Below are 22,039 nucleotides of genomic sequence, written 5' to 3'. Positions count from 1 at the left end.
CATTAGGTATCGGACATGGATCTTACCTTTCCGATACAGATTCCCTCTAGTAGCAAGGTAAAACTGAAATCTTGATATTTGATTTTCCTTTCTCCTTTTCAAGAGAGAAATCTCAGAAAATGCTGAAGAGATTTTCTTGCAATATTTGCAACATTCTTTATCCAAATGTGGAGGTTTTCCTCTTACAAGGAACAGATTGAGCTAATGAAGGTCATATAATTTTGGCAGATTACATGGTATGAAGTTCATGTAATTTTTTTTTTAAGAGTCTTTTTTTGTGTGTGTGTGTGTGTGCTACGCGGGCCTCTCACTGTTGTGGCCTCTCCTGTTGCGGAGCACAGGCTCCGGATGCGCAGGCCCAGCGGCGATGGCTCACGGGCCCAGCCGCTCCGCGGCATGTGGGATCTTCCCAGACCGGGGCACGAACCCGTGTCCCCCGCATCGGCAGGCGGACTCTCAACCACTGCGCCACCAGGGAAGCCCAGTTCATGTAATTTTTAAGCAATGTAGTTTTTCTTGATTTTATAGTTAAAAATTATCCCTAACGTGGACTTCCCTGGTGGTCCAGTGGTTAAGAATCCGCCTTCCAATGCAGGGGACACGGGTCCATTCCCTGGTCAGGGGACTAAGATCCCACATGCTGCAGGGCAACTAAGCCTTTGCGCTCTAGAGCCTGCACACCGCAACTAGAGAGCCCGTACACTGCAACTGCTCAGCCCGCGCTCTAGAGCCCGTGCCACAACTAAGCTGCAGCTAAGACCCGACACAGCTAAATAAGTAAATAAACAAATAAATAAAAAATTATCCCTAATGTTGTTAAATATTTATGGGATATGTTGGTATTGAAGATCTCAAGTTTGGCAGAGCTGTAGAAGTTGCTCAGAAGAGAAACTTCCGTGACTAGGTCTGGATGGCCTCTTTTCCTACTTAATAGGAAAGCTTATCAACATTTCTGGCTTGTCCTCGATTGTTGGAAACTCAAGTTTTTTTTTCTTTTTTTGTTTATATCTATTGAAATCACTTTCAAGACAAGCCATTGAACATTATCACAACTTATTTGAGAAGCTGTTATATAAAAAATTTCCACAAGTTGGTGGTTAATAATTTATCATTATAGAGCCTTTTCATCACTGTTGCAAAATAGTTTAGTCAGTTCTTGATTCTTTGTTTTAGGAGTAGTGGCAGTAAAAAAGTAATATAAAAATAATATTTACTTTGATGTTATATAAAACTTCAGCTGTAGGCTTATCTTGTTTACTGAATATTACATAGGCTAATATTAAGTGAGTTTACTTTTTTTTTCTAGTATATTTCAGTTGATGGAGGTGAAAGGTCATTACAAAATATGCCAGTGAATTGAGGAGTAAAGTCTGAGAGTAAACATTTGTGTTTAAAAATTTATGTTTGGGGAATTCCAGTGGTTAAGATTCCATGCTCCCACTGCAGGGGGTACAGGTTTGAGCCCTGGTCAGGGAACTAAGACCCCATATGCCACGTGGCGTGACCCCCAAAAAAACCAAATAAATAAAAATTCACGTGTGGATAAATGATAATTCATATCATTTTTAATAAATGAAATCAGTAGCAAAGAAGCTGAAGCTTTTGTAATTAGATACTCAAAGTTTTTAGAGTGGGTTCTTTTATGAGGATGATGGTGATAGGTGTTAAATTTTTTTTTCTGTTTTTCAGAAAAATCAGACATGGTGCCAGGTTGCCCCTTTATCCATATAATCCGAAAGAATGAGGATGTTTACTCTCAAATCCTGAGAAAACTCTTCAATGAATCCCATGGGATCTTTGTGGGCCTCCAGAGAATTGAAGAAGAGTTGACTGGAAAATCCAGAAAAACTCAGTAAGTAGGCTGCTGATAGGTGCTGCAGCCCACAGCTGAATTGTGGAAAACCAAATGAAATGCATCCTTATCCTTTTGCATGATGGATGGCTCTCCTGGAGAAATGAGGGACTCCTGGTTCTAGTTTGTGTCCTCTTTAGTGGGCAGTATAAATGGAGATGGATGGAAATGTCTTACAGAGAATGTGCAGATGGCTGCTGATTGACTTACTGGCTGCTGCTTTGTTTATATTCCTACCTCACTTACCCTCCAAAGATAAAATTTAAGCCAAATAAGCACCTGAGAGTCATTGAATGAGGTTCCACTGTTGGGAGTTTTGTTTTGTCTTTAAAGAATTATTTTTAAAGCATTTTTTTGGTGAAGAGACCAGAAAACTTGTGTTATTTATAGACTAGAATTGTTTGTAGTGTGGTTCATGAGTTAACTGCATCAGTGTCAGGTACTTGTTCAGGCCCCACCTCATATCACCACAATTTCTAGGGGTGGATCCTAAAATCTCTAGGTGAGTCTTAAGCACAGTGGATTTTGAGAACCCCTGTGTTAGGTTTTTCTTAGAATCCATTCATACGGTTAGGGAATGGACAGTGTTGGGATCTGTATTGGAAAAAAAAAACAACAACAGTTTTTTCGCTCCTGTGTTTTCCTTACAACACTTCTGACACCAGATGTCTGGGAGTTTTCCCCGACCAAGCAATTCTCTGAAACAAGCTGGGTATCCTACAATTCAACTCAATTCTAACACTGCCTACTTGGAGATAACATCAGATCGCATAAATTAAGGGCTCAGTCCCACAAAACTGTCCCCCATTCAGATGCCAGTCGCAAATAGTGGGTCCCCAGGTTACCCACAGCTTCTGGCCAACTTGGCTATAAATCAGAGGTTCCCATGACCACCTCAGGTTTGATTAATTTGCTAGAGCAGCTCACAGAACTCAAGGAAACACATTTACCAGTTTGTTAAAGGATATGAGAAAGGACACAGAAAAACAGCCAGATGATGTACGTGGGGCATGGTCTGGAAGGGTCCCAAGTGCAGGAACCTCTGTCTCTCTGGAGCTGGGTTGTGTCACCATCCTGGTACATGGATGTGTTAACCTACCTGGAAGCTCTCCAAACCCCACGCTATTGAGATTTTATGGAATCTTCCTCATGTAGGCATGATCAATTATTATCTCCATTTCCAGCCCTCTCCCCTCTCTAGAGATGTCAGGGACAGGGCTAAAAATTTCAAGTTTCTAATTATGACTTGGTCTTTCTTGTGACCAGCCCTCATCCAGGAGCCACCTAGAGTTGGAACAAAAGATGCTTCTAGCACTCTTATCACTTAGGAATTTTCAAAGATTTTAGGAGCTGTGGGTCAGGGACTGGGGATGAAGACCAGTTTTATTTTATTTTATTTTTTTATTTTTTTTTTTACTTTTTGGCTGCACTGCGCAGCATGGGGGATCTTAGTTCCCCAACCAGGGATCGAACCCTCACCCCCTGCAGGAAGTCCCGAAGACCAGTTTTATATGTCTTATTATTAACCACAGTGTCACAGTATTTTGCTTCCTTGATAAGCATTTTACAAATAAATCACCCTGGAGGATACCCTGGTGTGTGTGTGTGTGTGTGTGTGTGTGTGTGTGTGTGTGTGTCTGTCTGTCTGTCTGTCTGTCTGTCTGTCTGTCTGTGTCTACGTATGTGTCTGTGTATGAGAGATCACTGGTGACAAGAGGCTCTGGTACAGAATATTGATAACTCAGAGAAATCTATTATGACTCCAAGGAAAATATATGTCAAAAGTCCTGTAATTCCTGGAAGGCAGGGACCCCGTCTTATTTATGTGGGCCCTCTGTTCCCAGATCTCCTCGTACATCTATACAGTAGGTGCTCTGAAATGTTTGCTGAATTAATAAATTAGTAAATATCCTACTAATGGTGGGATGGTAGCTCCTGTTTTGTGCATGAGGGTCAGCATATTACCTTGTTTTTTGGCTGGGTGAGTTATTTATTTGGGCCTGAATCTTGACTGTGAAAGGGGGTAAGGAGTAGTGAGGATTAGGTGAGACAGTGTGTGCAAGTTGCTTCACCTCCTGGTGGCCCCATTGTAGCTTCTGTTCATCTTTAAATGGAGCCAGGAAAAAAATAAATAAATAAGAATGAAAATAAATGGAGCCAGTAGGTGGCCTTTAGGTTTCTTCATTTAATTATTATTAATTTATTTATTTATTTTTGCTGTGTTGTGTCTTCGTTTCTATGCGAGGGCTTTCTCTAGTTGTGGCAAGCGGGGGCCACTCTTCATCGCGGTACGCGGGCCTCTCACTGCTGCGGCCTCTCCCGTTGAGGAGCACAGGCTCCGGACGCGCAGGCTCAGCGGCCATGGCTCACGGGCCCAGCCGCTCCGCGGCATGTGGGATCCTCCCAGACCGGGGCACGAACCCGCGTCCCCTGCATCGGCAGGCGGACTCTCAACCACTGCGCCACCAGGGAAGCCCCAGGTTTCTTCATTTAGAACTAATGTTTCTTGCTAAGGATCTGCATATTGGTAACTAATAGCCAATTGCTTTCTGTTTGTTTTGTTCTGCTATTTCCTTTGTGTGTGCGGGTGTGTTTAGAGCATGATTTAGGCTTCTTTTTTTAATTTATTAATTTATTATTTATTTTTGGCTGTGTTGGGTCTTTGTTGCTGCAGGCGGGCTTTCTCTAGTCGTGGTGAGCGGGGGCTACTCTTCGTTGTGGTGCGAGGGCTTCTCACTGCGGTGGCTTCTCTTGTTGTGGAGCATGGGCTCTAGGCACGTGGGCTTCAGTAGTTGTGGCGTGTGGGCTCAGTAGTTGTGGCTCGCGGGCTCCAGAGTGCAGGCTTCGTAGTTGTGGCGCACAAGCTTAGGAGCTCCGTGGCATGTGGGATCTTCCCAGACCAGGGCTGGAACCCGTGTCCCCTGCATTGGCAGTCGGATTCTTAACCACTTTGCCACCAGGGAAGCCCCATGATTTAGGCTTCTTTCGCATCATTTCCAAAACAAAGACCCAGACTGATAGACCTGTGAGGTCTCTCCTATCTCCAACAGCCTATGGTGATGATGGAGAGATGACCTTGTTGCCACCTGCTTAGTTGTAGAACCCCTTCTACCAAATTTTTTTTTAATTAATTTTTATTGGAGTATAGTTGCTTTACAATTTGCTATTTCCTTTTTGAAGAACTCTATTTGGAACTAATTTTAAACTTATAGAAAAGGTACAAAAATAATAGATTTCTGTACATCCCTTACCAGGCTTCTCTAATGTTAATATCTTACATAACCACATTACTGGTATTTTAACCAGGAAACTTAAACATTGATGCAGTATTGGGCTTCCCTGATGGTGCAGTGGTTAAGAATCTGCCTGCCAGTGCAAGGGACACGGGGTCCAGGAGGATCCCACATGCCGCGGAGCAACTAGGCCTGTGCACCACAACTACTGAGCCCACGCGCCACAACTACTGAAGCCTGTGCGCCTAGAGCCTATGCTCCGCAACAAGAGAAGCCTTGACAATGAGAAGCCCCCGCACCGCAGCAAAGAGTAGCCCCCGCTCGCCACAATTACAGAAAGCCCGCGCACAGCAATGAAGACCCAACACAGCCAAAAATAAAATTAATTACTTAATTAATTTTAAAAAATATTGATGCAGTATGATTAACTGAAGACCTTATTTGAATTTCACTAAGTTTTCCACTAATGTCCTTTTTTCTCTTCTGCAGCCAAATGAGATTGCATTTAGTTTTTTTCTCCCTCATCTCCTTCATGACCTTGACACTTTTTTTTTTTTTTTTTTTTTTTTTTGGCGGTATGCAGGCCTCTCACTGTTGTGGCCTCTCCCATTGCGGAGCACAGGCTCCGGACGCGCAGGCTCAGCGGCCATGGCTCACGGGCCCAGCCGCTCCGCGGCATGTGGGATCTTCCTGGACCGGGGCACGAACCCGTGTCCTCTGGATCGGCAGGCGGACTCTCAACCACTGCGCCACCAGGGAAGCCCGACCTTGACACTTTTGAAAAATATTGACCAATTGTCTTAGAGACTGTCCCTCAAAACTGTCCTGGGTTTGTCTGTTGCTTTCTCATGGTTGGACAGAGGTTATGCATTTTTAGCAAGAATACCACAGAAGTGGTGTGATATGTCCTTCTCAGTACATCATATCACGAGGTTCATGATGTTGATGCCTTCTTATGTTATTGTTGACCCTGATTGCTTGGTTAATGTGGTTTCTACTGGGTTTCTGTATTGTAAAGTTACCATCTTTCCCTGTGTAACTAATAAGTATTTGGGAGAGAAACCTTGAGACTATGCAAATCCCATTTCTCCTCAAATTTCAGCCACTGGTTTTAGGGTCCATCAGTGGGTCTCATTTGCAACAATTAATATCAGTGTGGACTCAAAGATATTTATTTTAGTCAGTGGGTTATGTGGTGTTTTACTTATTTTGTCACTCAAGTTGTTTTCAGCTTTGGTCATTAGGAGCTCCTTCAAGTTGGCTCCTGTCTTTCAGCAACTTCTTATCTTTTTTTTTTTATACTTTCTATCTTCACAAGATGTTCCTTACTTTCTGTCACCACAAACTGTTCCAGATTCGTCTTGTATGTCATTTCATTGTTTGTAGGTTGGTTCGAGTAAGTAAAAACTACCGATCAGTCATAAGAGCATGCCTGGAGGAAATGCACCAGCTTGCAAGTAAGGACTTTGTCTGTTTGTATGTGATAGTAGTTGAAGGATTTATCTGGCTATAAATACGACAAGCTAAAATCTGATTGACATTCCAGTTCAAAACTCTTACTTTCCCATCTTACATAATCCTTAATTTTTTGGCAATTGTCTTGAGTACGTTTTTGAAATTAGAACATATTATGTTGACACATACGAGGCTGAAGGGCCAAATTAAAAATCTTCGATAATCACATTCCCAGTTCTTTGACCTTGGTGATTTAAAGTCATCATAACCACAAGAGCTATGTGCCTCCTAGATGCTGGGTAGAGTCTTATATAACATGGTGGTCTCTACGTTTGCTGTATTGTAGTTGAAAGAGCCACGTGTAGTTTGAAGGCCTTGGTTTGAGATCATTCATCTACAACAGAGCTATGAAGCATTTTTTTAAAAAATCTATAGTGAAAATGGATGGTCTTAGCAGGCACAAGCCACAGTACTTATATGTGAAGCTATAACAGTAAGACTAAAGTTTTATTGCTCACTTAAAATGTCTTGTGTTTTGTTAGTTGCTGGTAAAGATCCAGCCAGTGACCGCCAGTTTAGCATCCAGGTAAGGGGGTTTTGTTGTACTGGTACCTCCTTTATGTCCAGCTACATCCTCAGCACCCACCTGTAGTGGCATTGCAATCAGTGGTTTTGCAGAAGTCTCTCTTTCCAGGTAGATAGGCAACTCCTTGGGGTGGTAAGAATCATCTTGAACTTCCCGGTGCCCCCTTCAAGGCCTCACACATTAGAACACAAGGATGTGCTTGCTAAATGGGAAATACAAATTCTAACCACATTGTGTCACCTGAGATAGTGAGCTAAGCTTTTGGAATCACTGGTTAGTCTCATAAACTGAACTCAGCTAATGAACCCAGCATTTTTAAGCTGCCGGTTGTTTAACTTTAGTTGGAAGATGACTTAAAGAATTCTCTTTCTTTGGTTAGAATTTTGATATTGTTCAAACTCAGTAGTGAATAGGGACTGGTGCATTATCTCTGTCATCAAAACATTTATTTTTCCTTATGATTAAGGTATTTTGTGATTTTGCACAGAAGAATGGTGGGGGAGGGAATACTGCATATCCTAAGGGCAGGGTCCAGACCCGATTTATTTTGGTGTCTTATATTGGGTTTGTGGTTTTTTGTTTTTTGTTTTTTGTTTTTGCCACTTCACATGAGATCTTGGTTCCCAGACCTGCGCCCCCTGCGTTGGAAGTGCGCAGTCTTAACCACTGGACCTCCAGGGAAGTCCCGGGTTTGCTTTTTAGTAGACTGTTTCCTAAGTGTCAGTCCCTTGAATACCAACTTCACAATTTTTGCTGTATCTATATGTTGTAATATTATTTAGTGAATATTTTTCTAAAAATCGCCTCTCCCTTTACACTCAAAGCCTCTTCCTAAACCATAATATTCATCAAGATCATGGGTGTAATGAGCTAGTTATATTTTTCTAATGCATGTTAAACTAAAACCACAACCATTAAAATAGAAAATATTAGTCTGTGTCCCACCCCCTAAAATTCTCTCACTGGCTGCCTTGTGGGAAACCCTGCCATAGGAATGGTCAGTAAATGTTGAGTTAATGAATGACCATGATGTGTTTCAAGCTTTCCTTTGTTTCTTTGCTTTAAGAAAAAACCTCAGGAATGTTTTCAGTGAAAACTTTGTCTCCATTTCTTCCTTAGATCTCCAGTCTGTCAGCAATGGAGCTCATTTGGAACCTTTGTGAGATTCTTTTTATTGAAGTAGCCCCAGGTGAGCACAGAATCATCTTGTCACAACATCAGAGGTGTCCCCCTGCCCTTTTCTATGTTGTGATGAGTGTTTTGTTGCCTAGAATGCTCTTTTCATTGCTTTTCATCAACATAACCATCAGAAAGTATTACATGATACCCAAAGAAGCCTGCTGTTTTGTCAGATACTGCAAAAAGAATCAGACAATCTTCTGAAAATCTGAAATCTTAGGCAGGTGACCCCTGAAAAATACCAAGAAAACATATTAAACTAGTGTGCGAAAGGGGTGGTCGATATTTATATCATGGATTGGTCAAGCTTAAGAAAGTTTTAGGAGAAGCTAGGGGAGGGGTGTGGCACAGGTTCTTCCTTAGCCTCTGAAGGTCCCAACCCTTCCAACACATTAGTCTCAGACTTTTAGCCTCCTGAAATGTGAGACAATACATTTCTGTTGTTTAAAATTTTTTAAAGGAAAAAGGTTTTATGGATATGAAGAGGAATTAGGTGGTAGGCGGCAAAGTCACTTTGACAATTCTTTCACTAGTGATTGGGGCAGGGGCAACCCTACAAGTTAATGGTCCACTCCGAATTATTCTGTTGATCTTGAATTAAATTGTGGTCAGCACAGTATCCTGGCTTGAGTGGGCTCTCTGTGGAGGTGCTACAGGCTTTTTTGCATTCTTTTAATGGTTTATGTTTACTGTTATTCATAAATGTGTATTAATAGTCTCTTTGCAGTCATAGCTTTTTATTCATACTCCTGCTAAAGCACAGAGCAACTTGATATTAAAATTAGTTGTTTATCTGCCCGCCTCCTCCAGTAGATTTTGAGGGCTGTTGCTATGTTTTTATCATTGTTGCATACCTGGCACCTATATGGCCATGACTTACATAGCCAGTGAGTATTGCGTAGTTCTGAAGAATCTGGGGTGGGGTGGGGTGGTGATGTCTGGGTCTTATATCCAACCCTTCCCAGGATTCAGTGGAAGGTGGAGCTGCCTGGCCAGAGGAAGCATTCCATAAAAGTCCATTTGCTAGCTCAGCCCTTTATTCAGGACCACATGTGTGCTCACTTAAGAGGGATAAACCACTTCCTACATAGTCAGCTCGTGTGTCCTACGTTCTCTGTACTTTGGGAAATTGGAATTTACTGCTTTTGTGTGTGATGAGAGTTTTTCCTTCCAGCCGGCCGTCTTCTCCTTCACCTCCTTGACTGGGTCCAACTGCACGTGTGTGAGGTGGACAGTTTGTCGGCAGATGTTCTGGGCAGTGAGAATCCAAGCAAACACGAGAGATTCTGGAACTTGGTAAGACCCTTATGCAGGCTGGGCCTCCCTGCCTTCCACCTTATATTCTCTTTTCTCTGTGCTCACAGGCAGGCCTGAGGGTTTGCCTGCTGAGCCTGTGTGCACTTGGTTCTTTGAGTCTGCAATTATGGAGACGTGCTTAGGTCTTTTTTCTTCCCTGCTCCGTGGGAGAGGTTTTGTTTTTTTTTTTCTTTTTTAATAAATTTATTTAATTTATTTATTTTTGGCCGTGTTGGGTCTTTGTTGCTGTGCCCGAGCTTTCTCTAGTTGCGGCGAGCAGGGGCTACTCTTTGTTGCGGTGCGAGGGCTTCTCATTGCAGAGGCTTCTCTCGTTGCGGAGTACGGGCTCTAGATGCGCAGGCTTCAGTAGTTGTGGCACACGGGCTTAGTTGCTCCGCGGCATGTGGGATCTTTCCGGACCAGGGCTCGAACCCATGTCCCCTGCATTGGCAGGCGGATTCTTAACCACTGCACCACCAGGGAAGCCCTGTGGGAGGGTTTTGAACTAAGTTATCATGTAAGAAAAACAATGCTTTGTAGACTTTGCAGTGAGAGGGAATTTTGATTTCTTTGTGGATCTAAGGATTAGAAGGCATGACGATAATACAAACCCAATGGATAGCTGCTGGGGTAGGGGTTTGATATAAATGAGCATGACAGTTGTTTTGAGATGATAGAAATGTTCTAGAACTGGATTGTGGTGATGGTGCACAACTTTGGGAACTCAACTAAAATTCGTCGAATTATACACTTAAACAGGTGAATGTTTATAATGTGTAAATTGTAACTCAGTAAAGCTATTAAAAACAAAGACCTTGGGACTTCCCTAGTGGCGCAGTGGATAAGACTCCGTGCTGCCAACGCAAGGGGCCTGGGTTTGATCCCTGGTCAGGGAACTAGGTCCCACACGCATGCCACAACTAAAGATTCCAAATGCCACAACTAAAGAGCCTGTATGCCATAACGAAGATCCTGAGTGCTGCAACTCAGACCTGGCACAGCCTAAATAAATAAATAAATATTTAAAAAACAAAAACAAAACAAAGACATTGATGATCCCAAAGTCACGTTGGATTATCACTTTGAAAATCAGCCTGTGTGTACGTATTCTCTTTCTGTGAGAGCAGTGCTTTCCCAGTCACCTCTGCCAACTGGTGACACGGTTGGGAGGGAGCAGGGAGGAGGCTGCTGGTTGACTTGAATAATGGAGGCTTATAACATCTGAAATTCAAGTAAGGAGTTGTCACCTTCGAGGCTGTTCCTGGGCCTTTTGGTGCCAGGAGATCCATGCAGGTAAGGGGGAGAGACTTAGCTCAGAAATTATTGGGCCTAGATTTTGAGTCTCTGATTCATTCACTGAGTATTTATTGAGTGCTACTGTTTGCAGGCACTGCGGAAACAACCATGACCAAAGAGGGCAATGATTCCTGCCCTTACGGAGCTTACATCCTGGGTGAGGAGACAGGAGATAAATACAGAAACAAGTCAAATATGTAGCATGTGTAAAAGTGAAGTGCTGTGGAGAGAAATAAAGCAAGGGAGGGGAATTGGGAGTGCTAGAGTAGGGGTGTCAAGGAAGGCCTCCCTTGTGGGGTGACATGTGAGCAGAGACCTGAAGAAGGCGAGGAGGGGTAAGGGCTTTAGCTTTTAGAGAGGCAGCATAGCTGAGTGGTAAGAACGTGGCCTGTGGTGCCAAACTGCCCGGGTTAGCATCCCAGCTCTGCCTCTTACCAGCTGTGGGCTCTTGAATGAGCTACTTAACAGCCTTTAGTTCCCTCCTCTGTACCATGGAGATAATAACAACACCCACCCCACATGGCTGCTATGATTAAATTCGTTGAAGGGCATAAATGTATGAGCTAGATGATGGACAAGGTTAGAGCTCCCATTTTACTCCTGAGTCAGATGGGGTGAGGGGGACGTTGGAGAGTCAGGCGAAGGAGCACTGTGATCTAACTTAGGTTTTCAAAGGGTCCTCTGGCCAAACTGCTGAGAACAGAGCAAAGGCAGAGCAGAGAGACCAGTTTGGAGGCTGAGGTCCTAAACCAGGCACAGGTGGTGGCAGCTTGGACAAGGGTAGGAGCTGAGTGCAGGAGATGGTGAGAAGTGATTTGATTCTGGATGCAGTTTAAAGATACAGTGATAGGATTTGCTAATGGATTGGATGTGTAAGAAATAGAAGAATGTGGGTTGGTGAGTTGGAGGTCCCCGGGTGTTTACTTTTAGGCATGTTAAACAAGATGCCTAGGAGAGCCAAGTGGAGACATTGACTGGCAGTAGGATATACACGTCTGGAATTCAGAGAAGGAAGTTCAGGCTAGAGAGAGGAATTGGGGACTTGTCAGTATATATATCCTTGGCTTTTTTGAGTGTGGCTTAATGGAAGAACTTTTACTGTGTATGTTTTACATATTGTGTATATTTTACATATATACTTGTATGTATATAATGTTGATTCTCATTATTCATGATAGTTATGTTCTATAAAGTTGCCTGGAACCCTGAGCTCTCGATTACTGAACCATCGCTCTTTATAGGGGAATTACAGGGTTCTTTCGAGCCTCTGGTCACAACACTTTTGTCCGCTGATGAATTTATAATCTTGTGTATGTTTGTGTTTCAAGACACCTTATTTAATATGTATTATTGATTCATTAAAATTGAACTCATGGCCAGCAGCACTATAATCCTTGACTGAACCAACACGTATATCTAACACGTATGTTCTCTTACCTTATATAACACATACATTCTCTGTGTGGCATGTCGTAGCCTTCTTTGCAGTTAGGAATCGGGCAGCACTTCAGCACAATGCTTGGGGGCCCAACAGAAAGCACAAAAATGCAAAAAATGTGGCACTAAATAGATCGCCAGAAAGACACTAATTTAGTGTGAGAGCTGGTACCAGAATGTAGAGTGGCGCCTCGTTCAGCCTCAGCTGGGAATGTGCACATCAGGTGACTCAAATTTTTTGTCCCTCTGCACATGTCCACAGATGATGGTGAAAGCACCTCGGGTATTGACTTTGGGGTTACAAATAAGTTTTAACAGGTAGGCATATTCACAGATATGGAATCTGAATAGAAAGGATCAACTGTATTTATACTGAGCGTTTATATGTATACATATATGTATTTGAACTGAAACGTTTATGAGCCAATACTTTATTTGATGCACTCTGGTATTTTTTATTTTCTATTTTATTTATTTTTTAAAAGTTGGTCATAACCTGCAATGGGTTACAACGTGCAGTTTGAAAGCATGGTATAGGTTAAAACTGGGAGATTGGGGGCTTCCCTGGTGGCGCAGTGGTTGAGAGTCCGCCTGCCGATGCAGGGGACATGGGTTCGTGCCCCGGTCTGGGAAGATCCCACATGCCGCGGAGCGGCTGGGCCCGTGAGCCATGGCCGCAGAGCCTGCGTGTCCGGAGCCTGTGCTCCGCAACGGGAGAGGCCACAACAGTGAGAGGCCCGCGTACAGCAAAAAAAAAAAAAAACTGGGAGATTGGGGGCTTCCCTGGTGGCGCAGTGGTTGAGAGTCCACCTGCCGATGCAGGGGACACCGGTTCATGACCCGGTCCAGGAAGATCCCATATGCCGCGGAGCGGGTGGGCCCGTGAGCCATGGCCGCTGAGCCTGCGCATCCGGAGCCTGTGCTCCGCAACGGGAGAGGCCACAACAGTGAGAGGCCTGTGTACCGCGAAAAAAACAAAACAAAACAAAACAAAACCAAACTGGGCGATTGGATGAATTGGATTACCTCTGGAGGGAGGGAACCATCACATTTCTCCAAGACTAGGAAGCCAGTGTGGGCTGAGGGGAGTGGCTTCTGAGCCTCCGTGAATGCTTGTGTTCTTGGGTACCCTCCCAGGTGACCGTCTTGGTGCTGCAGGGCCGGCTGGATGAGGCCCGACAGATGCTCTCCAAGGAAGCCGACACCAGCCCCACCTCTGCAGGCATGTGCCGAATCCTTGGGGACCTGATGCGGACCATGCCTGTTCTCAGCGTATGTGCAAGCAGCCCTGCTCTTTTGGGTCATGGAGGTGGGTTCGTTCAGTGAGCGTACGGGGTTTGTGAGGTGATGGCATCGCTCTGCGTCTCTTCCCGCAGCCTGGCAACACTCAGACACTAACGGAGCTGGAGCTGAAGTGGCAGCACTGGCACGAGGGGTGTGAGCGGCACCTGCAGGACGGCACGTTCGCCTCCAGTCCTCACCTCGAGTCTCTCTGCAAGGTCTGTGGGAAGCAAGTCCGGGCCAGGGTCCAAGTTGGCTTCCCCCGGGGCCTGTGGCATCCAGTGCAGCAACGACATGTCCCCCTGAGACAGGGCTGTTTATTGGCTCTGAGGGAAGGAGAGAGCTTTCAGTCGAGGTCAGGAGCATTATCGGGGGGTCACCCCCAGACCTAAGGGAAAGCACCTCTCTTCTCAGATCATGCTGGGAGATGAAGCTGCGCTGTTGGAGCAGAAGGAGCTTCTGAGTAACTGGTATCATTTCCTAGTGACCCGGCTCCTGTACTCTCACCCCACAGTAAAACCCATGGACCTGCACTTCTATGCCCAGGTGAGTCTGAGCTCCTTGGGGTGGGGGTGGGGAGGAGGGATCCTGGGGGCTCTGCTCCCTGCTGGGTCATTTTCACCGTGTGGCCTCATTGAGTTGAACCTCCCTGGAAAACAGGCAAGAGCTTTCCTTTGGCCCCTTTTTGAAGAACCCCATCACCCTTCTCCAGTGTTCCCTATACAGCAGCCCTGCCTGCCCCCTTGAGTCTCTGCTTCCATCTGGCGATTGAATGGGTCACCACCTTTCCACAGTCCAGCCTTGACCTATTTTTGGGAGGTGAGAGCAGCCCAGAACCCCTGGACAACATTTTGATGGCAGCCTTCGAGTTTGACATCCACCAAGTGATCAAGGAGTGCAGGTAGGACCTGCTGCACCATCACCATTCTCACCGTCTTAGGTGTGCGGTTCCGTTAGGTACATTCACAGTGTTGTACAGCCATCACTGCCGTCCTTTTCTAGGATGTCCTGTTCCTTCTTGTTGGTGTCTTAACCTTCTGGTCACAGACCTGCTTCCCCTCCACAGCCACATTAGGTAGACAGTGGCTTCTCTCTGGACAAGCTTGGGGGCCTTCCTGAGGCTGGAGGGCTACTGTGTCTATAACAGTTTGCATTTCAGGGATGTTGACTTAAAATAACGTTGCAGGAAATTACTTTGATATTTAAAATCCAGAAACAGCCAGCAGACTTATTTCTTGGAACCTGATGGACATGCAGCCACCTTAAGGGACTTCTCAACAGGCTCACTCTGGTGAGCCAAGAGCCACCGCACCATTGGGCTCCCGGCTGGGTCTGTTCAGAGCAGGGATTCTATATCAGCCCTCTCCCCAGACCTCTCCCCGAGCCTTCAGCAAAGGCAGGAAAGGGAATGTGAAACTGAATGCAAGGTAAAGCTTTCCAGAAATTCCCGTGTGTAGTAAGTCAGAAAGAATTTACCTTCTCTTCTTGTACAGCCTGGAAAAGTAGGTGTTGCACCAAAGACTTGGAGAAGGGAGAAGGTTGGGAACTGGAGCAGATGGCGTTGCTTGAGTATCAAATTCACTGACTTTGACTGGATCCTTGTTAGTAGATCTGGGCGGTGGGAAGGTCTTACCCCCTACCTTACTCTTCCTGTTTGGCCGAAAGCAAGCCAGGGCTTCAAGAAAATGGTGTTAGATTTGGAGAAAGGAAAAGGGGTTTTGTGTCAGTATTTTTTGCACAAACCTGTAAAATAGGGACTTTAGTGGAGCTGGAAGATGACTTACAGAACTCAGCTGATGGTGGCTGGCAGCCAGCGTGGCATCTGCATGGAGGGTTAGTGAGAATAACTTCCAGAGGCACTCGCGCATCGTTATTTGGCTTTGTCAGGGACTCTGCCTATAATTCGAAGTAATAGGCATTCCTGAATATGTTGTCTAAACAGCAGTGGGTTATTTCTTCCAGGGCTTCCTTCATAAGCCACATCTGGATTTTTAAGATTTGAACAGAGCAAGGAGGAAGGACAATAAAAAGGGAAAGTACCTTGTTCTTTTCAGTGGCAGTAGAAGGAAAATATAAGGACATGCCAACGAAGAGGAGTGGCTTTTATGAACGCCACAGAAAACGGCGTCACTCTCATGCCAGTTGAGGAGGGGTAAGGCTTGCAGCCCCTCAGTCTGGGTGTCTCTTGCTCCGGCAAGCAGGAAAGGATCTGAGGTATTTCTGTTAGCTGTGAATCTAGGAGTTTGGGTTTTTCTGATCAGGAAGCTACTTCCTACCCTATTCTGAAAGAGGCACTGAAAAGCAAGTCCTGGGACCTCATCCACGAATTGGAAGAAGGGCTGAAGTACCTTCAGAGAGAGTAGCAGTTTTAGACATAATGCCCTCCTGGATGGGGAAGGATTGGATCTGGGGTCTCGTGAACACCCGCTTTCTCACGTGTTGTACCAGTCAGGCCCAAGCTCGATTCCCAGGGAAGAGGGCTGTGTCTTTCTGGGGCTGGGCCAGTGGGCTGGTGGTATAGGAAAGCCTTGCTGCTTTGGGTGTGACGTCAGCTGGGTTCATGACTGCTCTGTGAAAGGGGAATGAGGGGGATCCTTTCTCAAGGCGCAGAAGGGAGCTTTCTGTAGGGCCACCTGATTACCCCCATGGCAACTATGCCAGGCCCTAAGGGGCAGAGAGGGATCCTGAAGCAGAGCATAGAGGCCCTTGGAGGCCACAGTTCATCAGCCCCTGCTGAAGGGCCACGTGTTTGCCTATTATCCCCACAGCTAAAAGGAGAAGTTGGGAATCTTCCAAGGGCTCGTTTCTCCCCTTCTGGTTTGCAGCTGCTAGTTCTTGCTGTCTAGCAAAAGGAAAACAGGAACTGGTACATACTCCACAGGGAGCTAGGCAAGATGGCATCTTCCTGGTGCTCTTAAAGTCCTCCAGAAGTATCAAACTAAAAGGAAATAGGTCTTCCTTCAAAAACTAAGAAGAGGTCCAATTTAGAATCTTCTGCCTAATTTAGAATCTTCCTGTTAGACCTTTGGCCCAGCCCATTACCTTGGCTTCAGGGTAGAGCGGTGTGTACAGACCCTCATGCTCTATTCACAGAAGAAGGTCCACAGCCACCAGATCGTGGCTGGTCAGAGGCAGTGGTTGCTGCGGAGCCACCAGAAAAGCAGGACATGGGGTTGGCATGAGGGGGTGGCAGCAGCCCCAGTGCAGGGCAAACAGTCCGTTGGAGGGTTACAGTTGTCAACCTGGGGCAGGGCCTTCACCACAGGCCTTCGCGGGTCTTCCCAGCTCCAGACTTCTCCCTTTTCCAGCAGAGGCCACCCCAGAGCAGCTAATTTAAGTCTTCCCTGAACATCTTTGAACAGTGAGCTTGTTCACTTGTTCCATTTAGAGCCTGCATTCAGAATTCTCCATTTTATATGTGTGTGAACATCCAAAACCTGTGTTGTTCAGACTTGCACAAGACCCTGGTGTCCGTTTTCATTTAGCACTTCTTCCAGTCTTGGTCACTCAAGCCTTTTCATTAGTTCGTGGCCTCAGTGGTCGCTGCCCTGCAGCCTTGAGGCTGGTACGCCCTCTGGGAAGACACCCGAGGGCTGCGCAGACTGGCGTGTGTCGTGGCTGCCTTAGCTCTGGGGTCTTCCACAGCCCCCTTGCTGGCTGTATTGCTATAACCATCAGCTAGAAGTCTAGGTAACAGCTGCTGTTTTGGGAGGCTGAGGTATTGTTTCCCCCTCACCCAGCCTACTCCCACACCTCTTTCTTTCTAAGTGCAACTCGTTCCGCATTTATCAGACACCTCTTATGTGCCTCGCACTGTACCAAGCGCTGAGATTACAGCAGGTTTTCTTGTATGGAGTTTACAGTCTAGACCAGATGTTGTGGGATCCCTTAAAAGAGGACCCTATGTCAGATTGGAAGTCAGGAAAAGCTCCTTAAGGAGGCTACACTACGTTGATTCCTGAAAAGTTAACTGAAGGACACTAGAAAAGGTCATTTTAGGCAGAGAGAAAGCATGGGAGGAGGCACAGGCAGGGAAGAAATGTGGTCTGTTACCTGCTTAAGGAACTGCAAACATCTCTATAGAACCAAAGGACTAAATGAGAGGTGGCTTGAATTGGTGACGGAGGTAGGAAAGAAATCAGATTATCAAGGACCAAATAAACTATCCCCCATAGTTTTGACTTTATGAAAATGGGGAGCCACTGAGGATTTTCAGCAGGACAGTGCCATGAAATCTGTATTTGAGAAAGAGCAGTCTGAAGAGTATGAGGACAGCAAGGCTGGTGGCTGGGAGACCAATCCTAAGGCCAGTACAGTCACCTGTGTACAAAGTGGTAATAATTACAGGAATGGTGATAATAATAGTTCACGTTTATTAGCTTTTATGGAGTATTTCATTTTATCATGCAACAAACCTTAGGTGCTGTTATTTCATGCCTGTCTTACAAACAAGGAATGTGAGGCCTAATAAAGTCACCCTGCCAGCTAACAAGGGGCTCTGTGGGTATTTGGACCCAAAGCCGTTCACCAAAGTCCATACTGTTTACTGAGTTCTTAAGCACTAACCAGTCTATTGGTAAGTCCTATTAGCTCAACTTGAAAACGTATCTTGGGGCTTCCCTGGTGGCACAGTGGTTCAGAATCTGCCTGCCAATGCAGGGGACACGGGTTCAAGCCCTGGTCCGGGAAGATCCCACATGCCACGGAGCAACTAAGCCCGTGCGCCACAACTGCTGGGCCTGCGCTCTAGAGCCCGCGAGCCACGACGACTGAAGCCCGCGCACCTAGAGTCTGCGCTGTGCAACAAGAGAAGCCACCGCAACGAGAAGCTGGCACCGCAACGAAGAGTAGCCCATGCTCGCCACAACTAGAGAAAGCCCGCGCGCAGCAATGAACACCCAACACAGCCAAAAATAAATAAATAAATAATTAAATAAATTTATTTTTAAAAAACCCACAACATATCTCACAACCAGCTACTTCTTGATCCCTCCCCAGCCACTGCCATGGCCTAGCCCCATCACTGTTATCCTGAACTGTTTTTTTTTTTTTTAATAAATTTATTTATGTATTTATTTTTGGCTGCATTGGATCTTCGTTGCTGTGTGCGGGCTTCCTCTAGATGTGGTGAGCGGGGGCTACTCTTGGTTGTGGTGTAGTAGCTTCTCTCGTTGCGTCGCATGGGCCTAGTTGTTACGCGGCATGTGGGATGTTCCCGGGCCAGGGATTGAACCCGTGTACCCTGCCTTGGCAGATGGATTCCTAACCACTGCGCCACCGGGGAAGCCCTTCCCTGAACTGTTAACAGGTTGCCCCTTACTGGCTTCCCACTATCACCTGTCTCTGTATTGTCCATTATCACAGAAGAGCCTAAGTAATCTTTTAAAACTTAAACCATGTCATTCTGTTTACTGTCCCAGTGGTTTCTCATCACAAGGCCCTAAGTGAGCTGGCCTCCACCTGCCTTGAAGTTGGAGTCACACGGGCTTCATTCTGAAGTGGGAACAAGACAAGCTTACTTTTCACCACTGAGCCTTCACACTGGCTGTTTCCTCTATTTCAGGAATGCTCCTTTCCCTTGTCTTCCTCTGGCAGGTTCCTTCTCATCCTTCAGCCCTCTGCTCAGACAACCCTCATGACTAATTTTCTATATAGAACTTATTCTAGGAAGGGGGGATGTGCGTGATTTTACATGTGAGGAGGCAGCTTGTTTTTACATCTTCTCAGTTTACACTTTCTCACCTTATATGATATTTTATTCTTAGGACTGGTTATTTCTGACTTCATCTATTATATTTGAATTTTTCATAACTCTGAAGATAGCTTCAGAATCTCAAAGCACTGTACTGACCATTATAATTCCTTCACTTTGACAATGAAGCGGAAGTTAAAAGAAAGGAAGTGGTCAGTCATTGAGTAGCAGGACTGGATTTGAACCAATCTGCAGTGCTTTCCTATGGACACAGCTATGTAGTTGTTGGTAAGCAGTTTAAGTAGAGGACAAGTTATCTGTTAACTTCAAGCTCAGGTTTACTGTTTTTTTTATTTATATAGAGTACTGTTCAAAAATACTCTTTTTAAAGCAGTTTATATCTATTTTACCACTTTTTTCTTAAAACAGTCCAGGTAGGCAAGAGGTAAAATTACTTCCATTTTATAGATGAAAGGGATACAGAGAGGTAAGTGACTGACTGAAAGGGCAGCCTTGACTTCCAGTTGTCACACTTTGTTAAATCGCTCTCTAGTTAATGAAATAACAGTATTTTAAACTTAAATTATTGGGACTTCCCTGCGGCGCAGTGGTTAAGACTCCACGCTGCCAATGCTGGGGGCCCAGGTTCGATTCCTGGTCAGGGAACTAGATCCTACGTGCATGCCGCAACTAAGACCTGGCGCAACCAAGTAAAAAAAAAACTTGATACACAAAGGACCTATGATGAAATTAGAACAGTTAAGAGAAAAAACATCCAATGAGTCAGGGTTTGTTTAGGGGGCTGTCATAAAGAGATATCGTATTTATTGGGACTCTTGTCTAAAAAGGACAAAATCAAGAAGGAACGCAGCAGAATTACAAAATTATGAAAGTCATCGTTAAAGGCAATCCTGGACCAAGGAAGCACCCTATAAGAATTTGAGCAAAGGGGCCTAGTGGTCAGGGTTCTGGGGCTTTCACTGGGTTCACTCCCTGGTCGGGGACCTGAGATCCCTCGAGCGGAGAGGCACAGCCAGCAGCAACAACAACAACGCATTGGAGCGTGAGGCTTTGTATAGCGTGTCGTGAACTTGTATAGCTTCGTGTTCAAAGGTGGTAGTAGAAATACAAGCGTTTTTGAAAACTGGCGTAGTTTTTTGAATGTCAGATACATATGCATCGCTGTTAGTAAAGTTGGAATATATCTAATATATGAAAGAAATTTAGGGAGGCCAAATGACCTTCCATAATGATGGAATTCTGGAGCAGATGAAGTATCATAGTATCCGTATCCCTAAGATCAAGGCAAAAGTTTTAAACATTTATCCAGTAATTCAGTGTACACCAATCCCCATTCTTTTTATATCCTGAAAGCAGAATTGTTTACCTTAGTGAACGATTACACCGGGGACAGTGTAGTTGCCTTAGTCTGCTCCCTCCACTTTACGTGGGGTTGATCTTGCCTTACAGAAAGGAACCATTAAAGTTTCTTTTCCCTCTCCCAAGATTTAAAAAATAGTCAAGCATTATATACAGAAACAGGAAGGCCTACACCAAGTAACAAATAAAAAAATATAATTCAAAATGATGTATGCACACTGACAGTAAGTGCATAGTATACTCTATACAAAAGGATGCTAGAGAGTTTACAAAAGTTGGTGATGTAAAAAAATTAATCAGACCTTTAGAGGGCCTTAGGAAATGTCATTTCTAACAAGGCCTACAGATGACTCTAGGTTTCGATTAAAATGTGGTTTGGGGAAGGACCTCTGACTTTCATTATGTGTCAGATTACATATCCAATAAAATCAAATTACAAATCATGTAACCGAATAAAAAATAATTTCTTTATACAAGGTAGTAACAGATAACAAAGTATTAATAGATAACACAAGATGGTTTTTAAAGTGACATCCTATATATAGTTGTGTTCATAAAGTACACTAATCAAAACTATGAAACAGAAAAATTAACAGCAAATTCCAATGCAAAAGAAGATGTTCTTTTGAATTCCATGTCTCATTAAGAATCAAAACCCACCGATCTTTCAGTCCTTTTCTATTTTTTTATTCTTTCCCCCACCACTGGCCGCATGGCATGGCATGCGGGATCTTAGTTCCCTGACCAGGGATTGAACCCGTGCCCCCTGCTTTGGAAGTGCGGAGTCTTAACCACTAGACTGCCAGGGAAGTCCCTTTCAGTCCTTTTCTTATATGTTATTCTGTGTCCGCAATTTCTATATCTAATTGGGTTCCTGGATTTTATCTCATTTTCTGTGTGACATTCTCCATTGAAATGTATCATTGGCTGCTGCTTTGGGGGTTGAATGTCCTTCTCAGTGTTACTAGTCCCCACCTAGTGGGCAGAAACTTCTCACTCTGTGCTCCCAGATTCCAGCTTGCCTCTGTCCCTGCCATCCTTTTTAAGCAAAAGACATGTGGGGTTCCTGCTTATGTTCCACTCATGTGGGCCATGCCCTCTCATCCTGACTTTGAGTCTTGCCTTGTGTCTGAACCTGTAGCATTGCCCTGAGCAACTGGTGGTTTGTGGCCCATCTGACAGACCTGCTGGATCACTGCAAACTCCTCCAGTCGCACAACCTCTAGTAAGTACGCCGTGGCCACGCCAGCCCTCTTCTTTCCGCCATCCAGGCTCCTGAGGGTGGGTTGAACCGAGTGCCTAGAAGGGAGGTTGGGCTGCCGAAGGAGGCCCTGAATAGAGCAGGCCCAGAG

At 45.0% G+C, this 22,039-nt stretch overlaps 1 protein-coding gene across 3 annotated transcripts in view; it reads left to right on the top strand.

The window, feature by feature from the left end:
* Positions 1 to 22,039, top strand: part of NUP85 (nucleoporin 85) — a 29,215-nt gene that overhangs the window by 3,366 nt on the left and 3,810 nt on the right. For all 3 annotated transcript variants that reach the window (XM_060081738.1, XM_060081734.1, XM_060081735.1), the window contains exons 3-12: positions 1,690 to 1,852; positions 6,472 to 6,542; positions 7,083 to 7,126; positions 8,246 to 8,315; positions 9,480 to 9,601; positions 13,472 to 13,606; positions 13,711 to 13,833; positions 14,030 to 14,161; positions 14,410 to 14,516; positions 21,829 to 21,912. In XM_060081738.1, the coding sequence (XP_059937721.1) occupies positions 1,690 to 1,852; positions 6,472 to 6,542; positions 7,083 to 7,126; positions 8,246 to 8,315; positions 9,480 to 9,601; positions 13,472 to 13,606; positions 13,711 to 13,833; positions 14,030 to 14,161; positions 14,410 to 14,516; positions 21,829 to 21,912 (1,051 nt within the window). The remainder of the gene's footprint in view (positions 1 to 1,689; positions 1,853 to 6,471; positions 6,543 to 7,082; positions 7,127 to 8,245; positions 8,316 to 9,479; positions 9,602 to 13,471; positions 13,607 to 13,710; positions 13,834 to 14,029; positions 14,162 to 14,409; positions 14,517 to 21,828; positions 21,913 to 22,039) is intronic.

This window comes from Mesoplodon densirostris, chromosome 18 (genome assembly GCF_025265405.1).
Source record: "Mesoplodon densirostris isolate mMesDen1 chromosome 18, mMesDen1 primary haplotype, whole genome shotgun sequence".
NCBI lineage: Eukaryota > Metazoa > Chordata > Mammalia > Artiodactyla > Ziphiidae > Mesoplodon > Mesoplodon densirostris.
This window is presented reverse-complemented; position numbering and strand designations above follow the sequence as displayed.